General features: G+C 46.7%; 1 protein-coding gene across 3 annotated transcripts; it reads right to left on the bottom strand.

Moving 5' to 3' along the window:
• Positions 1-1,262: 1,262 nt before the first annotated feature.
• On the bottom strand, positions 1,263-16,391 carry acss2 (acyl-CoA synthetase short chain family member 2). Of its 3 annotated transcripts, none has more exons than XM_086159172.1 (19): positions 15,711-16,391; positions 14,836-15,031; positions 10,886-10,977; positions 10,405-10,508; positions 10,243-10,315; positions 9,618-9,693; positions 9,257-9,368; positions 8,023-8,070; positions 7,026-7,163; positions 6,768-6,938; positions 5,648-5,781; positions 5,434-5,566; positions 5,270-5,326; positions 4,956-5,036; positions 4,744-4,852; positions 4,127-4,195; positions 3,552-3,728; positions 3,336-3,410; positions 1,263-3,193 (listed from the first exon to the last, which is right to left on the bottom strand). In XM_086159172.1, exons 1-19 carry the CDS (start codon positions 15,835-15,837, stop codon positions 3,066-3,068), a joined length of 2,100 nt encoding a protein of 699 aa, XP_086015298.1. In that variant the 5' UTR covers positions 15,838-16,391; the 3' UTR covers positions 1,263-3,065. The 3 variants fall into 3 exon arrangements, with proteins under 3 accessions (XP_086015298.1, XP_086015299.1, XP_086015300.1); XM_086159173.1 differs by having other exon boundaries at positions 8,023-8,067; XM_086159174.1 differs by lacking the exon at positions 8,023-8,070.
• Between the last annotated feature and the right edge of the window lie 1,771 nt (positions 16,392-18,162).

Genomic DNA, 18,162 nt, shown 5'->3' with positions numbered 1-18,162 from the left:
ACTGTCAGTCCTTGAAGTCTGACATTAGCCCACGGTGTAGCTTGGAGACTGAATGGCTGCCGCTGCTCGTCCTTTCGCCATTTTTAAAACCATAGTTTCCCTCCAAATCCACTCCGCCCGTCTTCGCGGAGCAGCGAAACTCTTCGGAATCTTCGTCCATATTTTTTTATGCAGTTCAACGGGAAAAATATTACTAACATTCCAACTCCAGCCTCCGTTGTTACCGGGATAAAGCTTCTCACCTGTTTCTACCCCGCTTCCCCTCGCTGACAGTCGGCTTTGCTCATCTGACAGCCCTCACCTCCCCGGAAGCTAAGCAGGACTCTCTGAGATGTTTCAGGTTTTTTGGCGAATTAATTCTTCTAAGCTCTGTTTTTTTAAAGCTAGAAAATTATAGGAAACTTATTTAAATTCGCTCGCTACAAAATAATGGCAACTCAATAATCCCCAGTGAGTCAATCGTACCTTTACTGTAGCTATTTTAGCTAGTCACTTAAAAACCTGATGCTAGCTATCACGGGTTGTGTATGTATGGTTTGAGCCGCTTTCTATCAAATAATTCTGTGGAATTGTCACTAAACCCACCCGTGTTTAGAGGAAGTAAAAGCTCAGCCTTTTCAGTGGAAAACTCTTGTTTGTCAACATTCCTCCTCAGTTTCTCCCATTACATAATAATTCTGGCTCACTTAGCATCTATAAGATGGCCTATAAACGGTATAACGCTATTATGGTGGTCAGTGTTTTATATCCTTAGTGAATTTGTATTTGAAACAGAATTTTTAAGTGTGACAACACCTGTCAGTGTCAACACTTTGAATATGTAAAAATGTATTTATAAAATTCATACAGTGGGTTTAACTAGTTATGCAGATGTGATAGTCTTAGACTTGCCCTCTTCTAAGATAAACGTTATTGATCCCCATAGGGGAGACTCTCCATCCCGTAATTTCAAATTCCTTTCTCCGCCCAAGTCTTCCCTTTAAACTTTAAAAGTCCAGAACATTTGATTCAGGTTTTTTTTTTAGGATTTTATGCATTGACGGCACCACGAAGGGGGGGACAAAATAATTATGAAACTAGTAGTAAACTTCACTGATCTGATGAATATTTCTCAATTCATGATGAGTTTTTTATGTCACATACAAAGTGATGGTAAACACAGTTGTTACAATAACCAGGAGCCCTGAAGATTTTGAATGTCTTGGAACATCGAAGCCTCAACAGAAATCTGATTCCAGTGTAATCTTTCACAAAGCAGACGGTTTGAGAGGCAGGAGTCAAATCGGTTTTACTGTGGTTGCAGTCACATGGATACAGACGGGGCGGATTAGACAGTCAAATGAGGCTGAAAAGACAAAAACAACTCACTTCCTTTACCTGAATTATACAAAAAATATAGTTTAATTAAAACACAGAGACAGTTGAACTCTTAAAAAAAAAAACTTCTTTTACACCCAGCTCTGCGGTGACTGATGTTGGCACTTTGACAATCAAACAGAAGACGGAGGTAAGAGGCTGTAAAAACTATCAGGTCCTGGTTTAAATTCTAGAGAAAACTAAAACCCTAAAACCTAATAAGTCCCTGATCAGTCCAAGCTTCCTTTTTTTTTTTAAACATCTAAGAGTGTCTGCCCTAACTGAGTGGAATTTAACTTTTAAGCACGTTTAATAAAATCATTCATAGCAGTTAATGCAGAGATAGACGTATTAAAGACTTGGACAGATATTTTTTCTTAGTCTCACTGGCACAAAGGAAATCTCAAATGACAAAGATGGAAAGATGTGACAAAAAAAGGACAAGTAAAGTCTATTGGCACAACTGGTGCCTTGTTATCAGACCAGAAGTTTAGCTGTTCTTATTCTACCTCAGTACCTTTTTATTTTTCTTTGGGATGGGAGTATTATACTTTAATAATAAAAGACTCAACATAATCCTACATGTAATCATATCATGCAAATTCATTAAATTCAATCCACATTTTAGCTCAATGTACAGATTCTTTTGGGGGGGGATTTTGGACTCTGGCTACATGCTCCTTTTAAGATGAGGGGAAATCCTTTCAAGTTTTGTTTTCAGTTTTAAGTCTAAAAAAAAATGGTGAGCAAAAATTAAAAGTTAAGAAAAAAATCTCTGAATCACAAAGACATTAGTGCCTTGAGGAAAAGGTCGTTCAATAGAAGGTAAATGCCATGTTTTATTTCCCACGTTTGCCTGCGATATATCTTCCTCAGCAGTGATTGGTTAAGGGGCCTGGGAATGGGCGCCACCTGCAGATCTTGAAGAAAAAACAGATCAGCATCTCTGCGCTCGGTTTGTGCGATGGCTTGCTCCGACAATGTGGTTAACAGTTAGGGCAAGTTTGGATGGAGAGCCAACTCTCGACGGGTCAGCTCACTTTCCCGGAGTTTACAAATACAAACAAGCACGGACATGTGCGATAAATCCTGTCAGAAGCGGCTGACATCAACAAGACAGTATGAACCCATGGAGCCTATTTTTGTTTTAAAAAAAATTACAACAGAAATTAAAAAGTACAAAGATGTGGCGTCGGTGTACAGTACAGTGTTGTGGCTTCAAGCGAGGGGAGGCGATGGCTTGTTTCGTGGCTACGGAGGGGACGTGGGAAGTGCTTCCCCCACAGATTTAAAGGATGGCTCGAGGGCGGCTCGAGGACTGCAGCGTTTGGCTAGAAGGCGGCAGATACTACTGTATTATTGCAAGGAACCTGGTGAAGAAAAAGAGAGAGGCTCCGTCCCTGGGTACGAGACTGAACTGGGCGTCTTGCTCTGGTTTGCTGCCCCCTGGTGGTCGCAGCCAGTAAAACCCCTCACAGGAAGGAATTCTCGCAGACGGGTGGTGTTGAAGTCCTTCGGCCGGCAGAACCTGTCCTGCACGGACAAAGACAAAACTACAGGCTCTGCTGGACTCAAGGAGCTGAAAGGTTGGGTGCTGGCCAAGTTCTGAAGATTCCCTCGTTGTCCTCCTTCCTCCTCGTGTTAGTGGGCGCTGGCGTGCAGCTACAGCCGATCCTCCCTGCGTGGGGAGGGGGGTCTTCGGAGGGCTGTCACACCGCCGTGCAGCATCTGTTCTGGAAAAGCTGCTCAACCACCGACGAGTCGGCCAGTGTTGAGATGTCACCGAGGTCCCTCTCATCGCAGGCGATCTTCCGGAGAACCCGCCTCATGATCTTTCCTGCGGGGGGAGAAAGCAGAGCCGATTACACCTGAGGGGGGCTGGATCTTTTCAAACCAGCCGAGAAGCATCAGGGAAACCTTTGGCTCTCAACATTAACAAAGTCGAGCGGTGAAAGCTGAGCGAGGAGTCCCGTCTCTACCTGATCTGGTCTTTGGGAGTCCAGGCGCCTCCTGGATGTAGTCCGGTGTAGCAATGGCACCGATCTTCTCCCGCACTGACCACGACATGCAAACACACATTAGACATAAAATCTCTTAAGAAAGGACCGTAATTATTCGAATTGATGCGTTGAAATTTGTGAAGCGGTTAGATAAGATAATATGGCACTCTTGCAAAGAAGCTGTGTGTTCCTGACCTTGCTTCTTGAGCTCCGCCTCCAGCGTGCGGCTGTATGTCACGCCCTGGGTCAGCGTCACGAAGCAGTACAGGCTCTCCCCTTTGATGGGGTGGGGTCTCCCCACCACAGCCGCCTCGGCAACAGCTTTGTGTTCCACCAGAGCCGACTCCACCTCTGCCGTGCTCAGCAAGTGGCCTGCAGGTCGAAGACACACACACACACACACACACACACACACGGGAGTGTTGTGAGTGGAAGGTCCGGGAAAGAAGGGTTGACGTCAACATGAGGAGACAATCTTTGTTGTGAGGGCTCCCTCTGCCTTATTATGTCTTAGTGCATAGAATTATCTGAACCTCTTTCAAGAAAACAAGTGCCACACAGAAGACAATATTAGCTTTATAGTTAAAATAGGATTTTAAATGAAAGTATAACTGGCTCAGTGTGTGTATCACGCTGACAATACACAGTATACACTCCCATGAACTACAGCACTGACTCAGCCTATCTTACTTGGATTTCCAGCTTTTCATTTCACTTTGACACTCAAATACGTCATCAACTCCTGCTCTTTATGATATATATAACCTCACCAGATACATTCAGCATGTCGTCTATCCTCCCAGTGATCCAATAGTAGCCGTCCTTGTCTCTACGGCAACCTGCAGGGGAAAAAACAATAACGTGTCAGTTATATATCCACAAATGTATTTTGTGAGAATGAAATCTACTGGCTCTTTTCAATCTCTTCAGGAGGCGCACCACGTCTTGTGATGCCATTCTGTGCCAAAGGAGGTCATAGTGACACACTACTGCAAGGACAGAAGAGTTCTACTGAAAGCAGGGGGGTTGTATTGCGATTCAAAGCAGCGTAATGTATTTTGACGAGCAGCAGTGCCCTCTAGCTGCAGCCTGCTTGTTGACACCGCAGCCAAGTGCACAAAGAGAAAACAAGAAAACAGTTTTGACCAAAAGAATGTGGTGGACGCGTCCACGACGGGGAGCTACCCGGGGGATCACTGCTCTGTCTCTGAGAAAGAAGGGAACACTTGTTTGGTTCCTCCATGTAAACTTCCCCTCAGGATGGGAGAGAAATTCAGTCTGAGTTGCCGAAATCTGGTCTTTTCAAGATAAAGCACTGGGTTGTTTGAAACTTTATGCCAAGGCTGAGGGGAAATAGTGTTGTTTGAGGTGACTGACAGCCTCTTACCGTCCCCGGTCACGTAGTATCCCGGGAACTTCTTGAAGTAGGTGGTCTCGAAGCGGTTGTGGTTCCCGTACACGGTCCTCATCACACCTGGCCACGGCTGTTTGAAGACCTGGGAGAGAGGAAGCAGAAACCACCAGCTCAAACAAACAAACAAACAAAACCCCCTGTGGTTCAGTTAAACTCCAAGCACATAGGAGGTTAAAGCTCCCGACCAGGTATCCTTCGCTCGGACCCTCCAGCTCCTCCCCTGACTCATTCAGGATGGCCGGCACGACGCCGAAGAACGGGAACGTCTGGAGGGGAAAAAGAAAAACCGAATTAACCAAATAAAAAAAAAAAAAAAAACACCCCACTAAAAAAAACAAGCAAAAAAAAAAAAAAAAAACGGACAATTTTGCTCAAAAAAGGAGACTCAAAATTGTCTCGAAAATGAATTGAAAACTAAAATTCGACCATTTGAGCAAAAAACATAATATGTCACTTAGAGACTGAAGTACAGCGAGAGCGGTGGCGGCGGGTCACTCACAGCAGAACCCGGCTTCATAGGCGTAGCAGCCGGCAGCGGCGTCAGCACGTGGCCCCCCTGCAACACAGAACACCAGGTGAGCAAAGCCTCTGTCCTGCAGGGGGCGGCAGAGTGGGACGCCGGTCATTTCCATCCCAGGTGGGTTTCAGAAGAGTGAGACTCACCGTCTCCGTCTGCCAGAAGGTGTCGACGATGGGGCATCTCTTCTCCCCCACCACGTTGTAGTACCACTGCCACGCCTCCGGGTTGATGGGCTCCCCGACCGTCCCCAGGACTTTCAGGGATTCCCTCTTGAACCTAAACGGGGATTTTTGGATTAAATCTCACAAATCCTGCAGCACTAGAGCCGCCTCCACCCCGGGGGGTCTCTGGACTCACTTCTGGACGGGCTCTGCGCCGTACTTCATCAGCAGCCTGATGGCGGTGGGCGCCGTGTAGAACTTGGTCACGCGATACTTGTCGACGATCTCCCACATGCGGCTCACGTCTGGATAGGTGGGGAGGCCCTCAAACTGAAACACACACACACACACCGGCCATTATTGTCTTGATGTTCAAACCTAAAGAGAAAACTGACTGCATGCTCGGTGGAGCCAGAAGGACGAGATCAGGGGTCGGCAACCCGTCGCACCCAAAGAGCCATTGGGACCCGGTTTCCTCGGAAAACACTGGGAGCTGCAATTACTTTTTGACGACTAAAATAAAGGTACCACTGTATATATTGTTTTTTATTACCTTTACACTTTGTATAAACAAGTGTGTAGTGTGTTGCTTCTGAAATTCACAAAGTATTACGGAGAAAATTAAATTTTATTTATGTCATGAACTCATTTTGAGCTTTGGGCTTTCAGAGCGTGTAGCGGAGCCTTGACCTGAATTTTAAAAATAAATCGCGAAAAAAAATCACTGTGTCCGTAAACAATAAAAAATAAATATTTGCAAAATATCTGGTTTATGGGACTTCTGCTCCTGAACTTCTGCGCTCAGCATCTGCAAATCGGGACTTTACCGGCTGGCGGGTATACCGGCTTCCGCGAGTGTGACGTTATTTTGAGCGGCGAAAAATAATAAATATGATTTTATTTAATATTTCAAGATCACAATAATCTTCCAACTTAGAACTAAAAGGTAAAAAAAAAAAGGAATTAACACAAGTGAAATACACTTCAATTAAATATTTAAAATTTATTTTCCCAAGCCACTCGGAGCCGCAGCGTAAAGATGAAAGAGCGGTTGGTTGCCGACCCCTGGACGAGGACAAGCCTCGGAAAACCCAGGCAGGTATTTGGGAACGCCAAGGATAGGGAATCTGTGGACGGGACCAGAGGGACTAATGCCTGGATTACGTTTTAGGTTGAAATATTACGTGAGAGGCTGTCGCAGCCTCATTGGATGTGGGAAGTTCTAAGAAGTCTGGCGCCAGGGGGATTCCTTTTTTTCCCCTGCCATCGCCCGCGACCTGTCGCGTGACCGGACTGCCCGTCTCGCCCGCACTCACCAGGACGCTGGTGGCACCGTTGGCCAGCGGGCCGTAGGTGATGTAGGAGTGTCCGGTGATCCAGCCGATGTCCGCCGTGCACCAGAACACGTCGTCGGGCTGATGGTCGAAGACCAGCTTGAAGGTGGCGGCGGTGTAGAGCATGTAGCCGCTGATGGTGTGAAGGACGCCCTGTGCGTGGGGGGGGAGCAGAGGTTTTTAGGTTTTTTAATTTCCGGGTCAAGTCTTACACATTTCCAAGGATGCACTCAAGAGTACCTTTGGTTTGCCGGTGGAGCCGCTGGTGTAGAGGATGAAAAGAGGGTCTTCCGACTCGCACCACTCGGGCTCGCAGTCGCCCGACGCCCCGCGCATCAACGTGTGCCAGCACAAGTCTATCTCGGGGTTCCACGGGACCTGAAGGGTTGGGGACGCGGGACACGATAACCTGTGAGACCCCCCTCCTGCTCAAAGCGTTTGAGGATGGAAAGAGGCGCAGGTTAGTCCAAAAAAAAAAAACAGGAGCGTCCGACCAGGAGAGCTGAGGGGAGCGGCGCCGCACGGAACATGCTCCGCCCTTCGGCCTCCAGCTCCACCAGCAGGTCAGGCCGCCATGCCCGCTACGGCGACGTGCAAAAACACCAGCCAGTTACAGCGTCACAACTGACGGCAAGTTTTATTTTCCTGCCTTAAAAAGGTAGGACTTTTTTGACGAGTAACCTTCCTCTCTTGTCTTTGCACATGTGTGTGCGTGTTACTACCACACACACCCAGCGCTTTGTTAGTGAGGATTTAGAAAACAAAAACAAACCGTGACTCAGGTGTGTTAGCAGAGGGATGAGAGCAGTGAGCATGTGTGTGTGTGTGTGTGTGAGATCAGCCCATATAGAGTGTCAGAACACCTCAAGTGCAGAGGAACCAGCAGGAACATGAGGAACCTTGACATTCTCAAGCGGAGCGTTGTTTGAATTCATGTGAAATGAACGAGAGGAAGGTTCTTCATGTTCCCTGATGTGTTTTTCCCTATAGAATCACAGGAAAAAACACACACACACGTACACACACACGTACTGCTCTTTCTGGGTAAAAAGAGCAAATCTGCAGGGAAACCCTCATGGTGGGATTGTGGAGCATTGAACCTCCCACCGCTGAGGAACAGGTCTTCCCTGGTTTATTCTTTTTACCCGTCAGCAGTGAAAGGCTGCTTCCTGACTGGTGGGTTAGTTCTCCCCGCTGGGGGCGGGGGATGGCGGAGGGACGAGGGGGTTAAAAGTACCTGCGGGACAGGACGCACTTTCTTTACTCTGCCTGTCTGTCTCTCCTGCTGGACGGACGGACAGAGGACAGGGAGGAGAGGAGGAGGACAAGTTAATGAAGGACAGTGGTTAACTCTGAAAACCCAACAGAACCCACATGTTCATGAGAGCCGACTGCGGGACGCCTCCAGGGGTCGCGACCCGGACGGACGGCCGCCTTTGGGAAAAGGTTTCCACTTCCTGCGTGGGGAAGCCCTGCCCCCATTCAGTGACATGACAGATCAATGAGAGCTTCACTGGTCACGGTCATGCCCAAACTCTGTTGGCTATTTGTTATTTTTATCCCTGTTGTCACTCCACTCGCATGTTTATTTTTATCATTGGTTCTCTTATCCTTGTTGTCGTCATTAAGGTTGTCTATTCTCACTCTTGATATCATTTTTTTTCTGTTGTCTATTCTTATTCTTGTTGTTGATCATTCTGCTGTATTTATTTGTGAATGTCTTTTGCTTTCTTTTCATTGTCTCTCTTGTTAATACTATTTATTGATACTGTCATTGTCGTACTGCTATGGCAAAAGAAATTCCCCTATGGGGATCAATAAAGTATCTTAAATCAATATTTTTCAGTGAATTCATATTTTTGGGGAGGGTCGGGGTTATCTCCATTATTTGTAACTTCCCCTTTTTGTGTTTTGCAAACCGTCTGCTTCATGTTTACTTGATTTCTCCAGACTACAGGTTGACATTCCTAAAATCCTCTTTTCTTTTTTGTGCAGCTTTCAGATGTATCTGAACAGCACGCTCTGTTGGAGCTGTCAATCAGGGCTCGCTTCTACCGACTGGGTAAACATCACGGCTTCCTGCAAACCCTGGCAGTCACCAACGGCGGCATACAGCTGACAATCTGGGGTTTGAGGGAGGGGCTGGGCTGTCGTGTGAACCGTGGCCATGGGGTTTTTTTTTGTCTTAAAATGTTTAATTCTGATTTAATTTCTTCTCCAAGCGGCGCAGAAGTAATCCGCCATTCAAATGGCGGATGCCGTTGCAGGCCCGCTGGGCGCGCTCAGACGTCCAAGCCACTTTTGGACGTGGAGAACCGCACAGAGAATCTGACGGTTTAGCCAACAAACACAGGGAAACCCAAGCGTTCGATGGAAAAGTGAATTGAAATGAACACAGATGGTGAAAGGAGCGACAAGTCGGGGGAGGATGAGGAGCAGGAGACTCGGGTTTCGTTTGCGGCGTCGTTTACCTGCAGGTCGGGGCAGGGACGCTTGGCCGGGGGCGACTGGGAACCCGGCGGAGCGTCTTCTGGCTCTTTGGACAAGTGTTTGAGCATGATGCACCTCCGGACCGGGAAGCCCCTGCACGGACAGACGGACACCAAGGTCAGCGCTGCCTCCCGGGGCTCATTTTGCTTGTTTGCATGGTGACACCATTCATTTGAACTCGTATTTTCCCTAAATCAACAATTATTCATCAATGTTAGCAGGTTGATTAGGAATGAAAATATACAGATCAATTATTGGGGTACAGTCAATGAGGATTAAGACCTCATTAAAAGCCTGTAGCATTGTGTGTGTGTGAGTGTGTGTGTGTGTGCGCCCGCCTACTTGTCTCTGCACTTCTGCAGTGCTTCGTCAGCTAAGAGCTTCAGGTTTATCAGCTTATCTCCTCGATAGAAGCCGTCTGGACCGGAGGAAGAGGGATGATGGTCCGGGAGGGTTGAGGGGAAGAAGACAAATAAAACGTGAGTGTCCTTGGAGACGTGACACGGTGAGGTTCTTGTAGGAACTTTTTAAAAACCCTTTCCCTTCATTTCTGCTTCATTTGACGAAACTTCACCACTTTTTGCAACTTCCTGTTTCGGTGAAGTTGTGGGGTTTTTCCAGTTATGAAATAAAGGTACCGGACTTAAAGGGAAATAAAGACCTCAGGGGATTTCTCTTGTAGAAAAAAGTGCCGGCGCGTGCATTAAACCCGGCGGATTAGCCGGATTAGATCTCCGCGCCCTCACAGGCTCATCACTGCTTTCAGGAGGGCGGCCTCAGGGGCCAGCGCTCCCTTTGTTCATTTTTTAATGTCTTCACACTGATAATATAATTTCATAATAAAAAGCGGAATGAACAAAAACAAGCCTTAAAGCATCATCAAAGTCCCTGTTGAGGAGAACCAGGTCTCCATGAGGTGATGTCCTCATGTGAGGACAGGGGGTGAATTCAGTGTTTGCAGACTCACCGGCCGTGACGAGCAGCGAACACTGCGAGTCCATGATCCTCTCCGCCAGAGACTCGGCGGAGAAACCTGCAAACTGAAAAAGAAAAAAAAAAACGGCGGGGACTTCAGACCGACGGAGGAAAAGACGGACACGGTGCTCGCCTTCATCCCCTCCGTGCTCACCACGATGGAATGGACGGCTCCGATGCGGACGCAGGACAACATGGCCACCACCAGCTCCACCACCATGGGCATGTAGATGGACACCCGGTCACCTTTCTTCACTCCTGCAGCAGGACGGAAGCATAGATAGACGATGAGGGAAAGGCAGACGGATGAAGGGACGGACAGAAGAGGGCTAGCACCAACTAGACGACTAATGGAGTTCAAACGTCGATCATGTGGTTCAACACTTTTACTAAAAACATTTTAAGTACATTTCACCAGCAGTATGTAAGGTATTGCTGCTTCGAGTAAAAAGCAACAGACGCCATTGGTGACAACTCGAAAGGTCCTGCTAGGAATTCGGTAATACAGAAGGAGTTTGGCGCTAAAATGACATCTATGCATCTCCCTCCACCAGGGTTTTGGTATTTTGGTCTGCATCCCGGAAGTATTGAGCGTCGGCGGCTGATGGAAGAAAAGGGCCGTCTCGGAAACCCACCCTGGGCCTTCAGCACGTTGGCGAACTGACAGACCCTCTGCAGCAGCTCCCGGTACGTCACCGCCAGCTCGTCGCCCGGCTCGTTCCCCTCCCTGAAACACAGATAGAGGTGGCGGTTCAGGACACACTGGACACAGATTTCGTACCACTGTACGACCATATAGTCAAAAATCCAAACCAGGAAGTGCTTTACGTTCTCATCCGAACGTCTTGTTTTATGTAGAAATGATGATGCAACTATTCCAGACAACACAATAAACCATAGGCTACTGGCTCAATGTCACATTGAAAAAAAAAAAAAATTAAAAAATAAACTTTGATTCACGCTGCAGGCAGTCAATGAAGGGTGTAATTCTCTCATGTGACCACGAGGGGACATAGACCCACAGAGAGCGTTGCAGAACCTTGGGTTTACTTAAACATTTTTCCTCCCCCCCTTTAGTTTTTCTACTTTTCTCCACTGAATCTCAGAGGGTCATCTGAGGAACCGGGCGACTTTAAGATGAAGGGCGAGAGACGTGAACCTGAGGTGACAGCAGCGCCTCTTCAAGCGACCACGATGTTCTTCGCAATGCGTTCAGAGTTCGCCTGATGAAAATGGGACTGACGTGTCTGTCAGAATCAGACCTGGTAGGCAGCCAGAAACAAAATCACAAAAAGCCCTCTGAAGTTTTCTAGCTCCAGGAATATTTAACCAAACATATCTTTAAAAGAAAAAAACTCCAGTGAAAAACAAATAAACATCCATTTCCTCATTACTCTAAATTCCAACTCAGCACTTTGATATTCAGTATTTTTTCACCTTTAAGTACCTTTTCAGACTTTTTTGAGCCTGAACATTCATTCAATGAACCAATCAGGACAATTATACAGAGCACTGATAACTGACTGGTTTATTACTCTCAGATGACTGCTGAGGTTTTATGAACTGACTTTTTATTTCTTAATTTTTTTGTTAAAACTTGGGGCACTGCAACTAGAGACTATCTATTATACGTCAGAAAAATAGGTCACTGTCATGCAGTGACCTATTTTTCTTACCATCTATCTATCTATATCTATATATATATAGATATATATATATATCTATATATATATATATATATATATATATATAGACACACACACACACACACACACACACACACACACACACACACACACACACACACATATATATAAAACAATGACCTATTTTTCTGCCGGGTAATAAATCTTTGCCTTTGTGCCTTAAGTATTAATGATGCAATAAAGAAATAAAAAGTCAGTTCAAAAAGCCTCAGCAGTCATTTGAGAGTAATATACTAATCAATTATCAATATTACATTATTTTAATACACACACACAAACACACACACACACATTTGGAAGTCATTTCTGTCCCATTCTCAGGTTATTTTGAGAAAAAAAGTGAATATTTTCATGCAATAAAATTATTGAACTAATTTAGAAAAAATGTGAGAGTTGGTTTAAAAAAACCTGAATTTGGGCTGAGCAGCGAGCCTCGGGGGAACGACTCACTTTCATCCATACAAAGTAGAAAACCTCCCTCCCAGAAGACACACAGGAAGTGGACTCCATCACCCCCTGGCACTTCCCACACAAACAGAATAACAGCCCTGCGGAAGCGGGGCGTGGGGGCGCCTGCGCTGCGCCTTTAAGGTGGTTTCTAGGACAGGGTGCGTTGGCAGCAGGGGAGAGGTCGCCATGACCTTCTTGGCGGCGCCCGACATGTGGGAGAGTTACGTCCATCCAGAGATAACACACCAGTGGTGATAATGTCTTCTGGGAAGCTATTCAAGCAGCTGAATATGCAGGTGTGTGTGTTCATGATCAGGTCTGTGTGCACACACCCCGAGATAAAAGAGTAAGACAACGGCTCCATGACAAAGAGACTCTGAGCGCTAACTGACATGGAATACACACACAAACAAACATACGTACACGGAGAGACAAAGTGGGGATTCAGCTCTCGTCCAATCAGGTAGCAGATCTGAAGATGCCCCAGGCCGGAGCTCGTCCTTCTCCGGTTTGATGGAGTCTTAGTGTGTAAAGGGTTATACAACTGCTATGACAACCAGGAAGACATACACTCTCTCTCCATTTACTGAACGTATCTCCTCCTCAACTTTTAAAATCTGGTCAATGAAAACGTCTGTCCTTCATCTGTATGGGCTCCCTTCAAAACAACTGGAAATTTATTGTAAATATTTATTATTTGGACCTTCACTCTTAATTCAATATTCCATCAATAACACTCAGCAGCCGAAGCATCTGAAGCCTGAAAGGCAGTGGCGCTCCTTCCACTACTAGCCCGCTTGTTTCCATGGCAATGCAGGACTTAACATTGGAGACATAGGACACACACTAACATGGTGATCATCAAGAGGGTTGATTGATGAATTTGATGGACCATGTGAACCGAGAGACGGCGACTGCACGAACAGGAAGCAGAAAACAAACCAGAGGTCAAAGGTCACGGCCCTCTCTGGGGTACAACAATACCTCGTACACCCATACACGACACACTTTACAATAGTGTGTTCGAGTGAGGACACACACTTACACACACACACACTCATGTAGAGGACAGTTGTCTCTCAGTGGTCAGAGTGTGAGCTGCCATTCACGGATTTAAAAGGTTGTGTTGTGTTTGCAGTTTTAGTTCACCTCCCAGCTGTCAATCATCCCACCCTTATGGTGCCTCGGTGCCGCCATGCCTCACCCTGACATTGACACGTTTCTTCCTTTTATCACGACTGTAAAATAAGCCGAAGGTCATGTATGAATGTGTTCAAACACGTGCACGGATACATATACATGCTCTCATTTAAAAATAAAATCGGCCCCACCCCACATCAGACGCTTTTTTCCTTCCTCTTAAATCCTGGCTCAGATTCTTTCGTTTCTCTTCCTGTCTTTCTTTTATTACACACCGCGCTTCCCGTCAGTCCGAGAGGCTCAATGGCCGCCACTCATTTCCACGAGGCAATTTGCGACCCAGACTCTAAGGCTGGATCCACGTTGGCAGGGTGGTGCTTTTTAAAACACAGTCACCCCCCACTGGAACGGGTGTGTGTGTGTGTGTGTGTGTTTGTAAAAAGACAAACAATTGATTTGAAAAGCAGCCCTCAATGGAGACAAAAATCCTGCTTATCATCTGGAAAAACCTGTGAGTGATATCAGAAATGAGGGCTTCGATGAAAAGGAACGCCGCTGAAAGCCCTCCCAGGCTTTCATCCCCCCCGAGATGGTTTTCTCTGTCTCCTTGATTTGATAGAAACAGGAAACATTCTGAGCAACATCCAGGCAACAGACTAGACGGCAGGCAGAAAAATTAGTGAATCTTAATCTCAGATTATCATCATTCCTTTGGGAGGAAGGACACGTGGGGATTAGATTGTGACAGCAGCGACACGGCAACGTTTGAGTGTTCAAAAGGAATTTGAACTTTTGAGTTGAAATGATGAAGAGCATGTCCTTCAAAGAGGCCGAAGAGGACAAAGACAAAGAAGACTCCAGCTCCACTCATCCAAACTGATGCCTTTCAATCCTGTTATTGTTCGCAGCCCCCCCACCACCACCACACACCCCCACACACACACGCCTGATGCCACTATCTCAGTGGGGACATTCAGTCACATTCCTGGCCTCCAACTAATGACCCCTGACCTTGACATCGTAAATACACTTTCCCTTACCTACTTGTTAACACACAGCCTGAATGCTGTGCACACAAGACTCAGATGGGCTACTTTAACACACCAGACGTGGACCATCGTGGACCATCCTGACGTACCTCTGACAGAGGTACCCGACCATTTGACTCCTCGAAGACGGTCGACTGGTTTAAGGATCAATGCAAAATAAAACCCAGGAACAGATCGAGACTCAGTGGAAGAGCAAAACAAGAAGATGCCATCGCCTGGATTGCCCTCTCACACACTGACCAGTGAAAAGCCACTCGGTCCCCCAGCTTCCTCTCGTTGACGTTGCGGTCCAGCAGGTTGTAGCAGATGTTGGTGGAAGCTCCCTCCATGCACTTGACGAAGATCTCGCCTTTGGTCACGTCAAAGTTGTAGTCGAGGAACCGGCCCGAGTGTTTGGTTTTCCAGAAGAAGTCTTTGGCAAAGTCGCCCCAGAACTCTGTGCGTTAGAAGATCCGTGGTTGGGATTAGAAACGGCCCGAATATCATGTCACCACATTTTATCAGACAATTGTGACGGGGCTGACAACAGAGGACAGAAGAAACAAACTAATGAGATGCTAAAGATAAACCTTATTTGGCGGTCTCGCTGATTTGTGACCCCAAAACTTTCCTCCGGGTCAGGACGCTTAATTTGAATTCATTATTTCAAAACAGTTCACTGTTCTGAAACAAGTCAGGCCTCTTTAACAATCTAAATTTGAATTTGCAATTTCAGATCCAGTTGAAATCAGCTCTTGAAACCGCAGGCAGAAATCTGTCCCTTAAAGCAGGCCCCAGAATGACAGGGGTCTCTGTAGGCTCATTAATAAACGATGATGAATTAAGACTGTTATGGGGCTCAACATGAGAGTCTGTTTATCTGCATCTGCTGCAAATAGAATTTGAGGTGGGCCAGTGGACGGTTGTGCAGTTGCCAATAGCATGTGGGCTCATTGTGGCCTAATTCCTGTAAAAGTTTGCATCATTTGTGGGAGTTAGACATTAACCAACAGCTCACTGGTTGTCTGGGGCGCTGTTAGCTTTAGCTGCTAGCTATGTGTGGGAGTCAGGCTGGCTGTAGCCGGAGCAGGTGTCCGCCCCCCGGCGGGGTCTCCTCGCACCTTCCCCGGACTCACCTTCGGGATTCTCTATGGACTTCATGTACATCTCCTTGTATTTCTCGAAGGTGGGGACGTGAGCCTCTTTCTTCAGCTCCACGGATCCGTGGAAGACGTCTTCCTTCGGCACTTTGTCGGGGATCATCTCAGAAGTTTTCCCGTAGAGGGGATCCCGGTGTACGTTCACTTTCAGCGGCCCAAGTGGACGGAACCAGGTGCTAAGCTAGCCGGCCAACGGCGCTCTAACTTCCTTGTTCGTTGAGATACTTGTCCTTATCTGGATCCAACGTGGCGCACCAGTGCTCCAGTGAGAACTTGACACGGGCGGCCGCGCTTGTCGGGTGAAGACGCCGTCGCTCTGGTAGTCTCGGACCGGGGGGTTGGGGTGCTCTCGTCCCGGAAGAGAGGTCGTTCCCGGGAGGACACGGCGGACTGTGAGCCGCGCTGCTAAGCTAACGCGCCAAAGAGCTAACCGAAGGGGAACGGCCAAGTGAGAGACGCATTGGCGCGCCGACACGGGGCGCTGTCGTTTCCGGAGGAGACTCGCCTCGCTCCGACAGGCAAATTCAAAGCCCCGTTTCAGTCAGCTCGGCTGGGTCGGGCTGGACCGGCGCGGTCCCGGGAGCGGGAGCGGGAGGAGACGGTTCTTGGTACCCGCGGCGACCCTCTCCGGCGGCGGCCTCTACTCGCTCCACACTCGCCTGCTCCGGAGTGCGCGAGCGCGTGATGCTGAACTCCGGTTGGCCCCGAGCAGTAGCCAATCCCAGCGCAGCAGCTGAACCACGTGGTCATATAAATAAAATCCCCTGTACGTTTGACATCTCAATAGTACCGATGGCCGAAGACTAGGTATGTCTCTGGATTGTATTTTTTTTTCCTTTACCAACCAAAGTAGTACAGTTGAAGACAAATCACATGAAAAATAATGTTAATTTAACAACGAAAATATCCCAAATAAACGTCAGTGCCAACTGTATTACTCTCAAACAATTTGTGGTCATCAAGTTGTTAACGGGCAACTCCCTGCGCTTGGGGTCAAATGACAAGGCTGGACTAGTTCAAATTGATGCTAAGGTTGGTGCAAAACCTTGGAGTAAGTTCACCTAAAAGGCCTGGAATTACATATATGGTTTTATTTCACATTTATCAATTAGTACAGATACTTTAATCGGCTAATTGATACTCAAATGAGTAGCATGTGAGTATGAACGTATCAATACCACAGAATCGAGTCCGGAATCGATCTCGATTGTTTGCACTTGAATCAAGTTTATACAAGTTACGTGTAAATCGGATTTTTGAGTCATATGAGCCAGTCAGTCATCCTGGGTGTTTTGTGAATCAATATCTGCACACACCAGGTTCTCCAGTTTCCTCCCACGGTCCAAAAACATGCAGCTTTGAACAGTTTTCTCCAAGGGCAAGGCTTTTGTGAGCTGGTTTTCTGAATCGTATTTTATTCACCTCTGCAATTTTGACTTCTTTAGCTTATTTTAAAGGTAATCAATCACTTTTTCTGCAATTTTTTTTGCTGATTTTAGATTTTAATTCAATTACCAAATGTCTTATTAAGTTTCATTAAAATTTCAGAAAGCGTATATATCTGTTTGAGAATTTCCTTGAAGTATTTAATGTAGAAGCTGATGACTCCGGTTGTTTTTGGTCTTCAGATGGAGACTCAACATGTGTCTGGTTGTTGCGGATTAAGAGCCAGCAGGGAGCGCTGTCACGCAGCTTTCCGGGGAATCAGCTGAGGTGACAGGCCATGAGGAAGAGGAAGGAAGCTGGGGTGGAGGGTGCAATCCAGGGTCAGGAGATCGCAATCAAACCTGTCTCATAACGTTCTTCCATTTTGATTATGCCTCATATCTACAAGTTGAGGTCACACGCTGTTCGTCATCTAATCATTGATCGGGTCCGTTCTCAGCAGTCACAATGTTCTGAATCTATATTGAAAACTTCTTCTTCTTTCGGCTTTTCCCGTCAGGGGTCGCCACAGCGAGTCAACTTTCTCCATCTAACCCTATTCTCTGTATCTTCCTCTCTCACACCAACCACCTTCATATCCTTGAATCTATATTGAAAACATTCTCTGATATAGACATTGGTAGAAGGTCTTGAGGTCACCCAGAACAAGGTCCCTCAGTTTTCACTCTTGGTTCTTTGTTAGTGGGCTAGTGAGGTCAGAGGTCAAATTCGCTCCCAGACATAAGGATCACGCATGGTTCACAAAAGCAGCTCTGTTCTCCGGCGATCCATTCTAGCAGACCGGTTCTGAGGACGGCTAAGACGACCCTTCTTCAGCTAAACTCTGTCGTTCAGGCTTTCAGGTGTCACATAGGTACGCAACAGATCTGAATTGAAGATGATATGAGGAATCCACAGATGTTCTGCTCCAAAATATCTCCCATCTGCTTACGATTCCTGCTGAAAAAAAAGTCTCCCTTTTTTGGCAACTGAATCGATTTTT

This window comes from Fistularia commersonii, chromosome 14, assembly GCF_037954325.1.
Source record: "Fistularia commersonii isolate RoL2024-O1a breed Wild chromosome 14, RoL_Fcom_v1.0, whole genome shotgun sequence".
Taxonomy (NCBI): domain Eukaryota; kingdom Metazoa; phylum Chordata; class Actinopteri; order Syngnathiformes; family Fistulariidae; genus Fistularia; species Fistularia commersonii.
The sequence above is the reverse complement of the archived record's forward strand: the minus strand, read 5'-3'. Positions and strand labels throughout refer to the sequence as shown.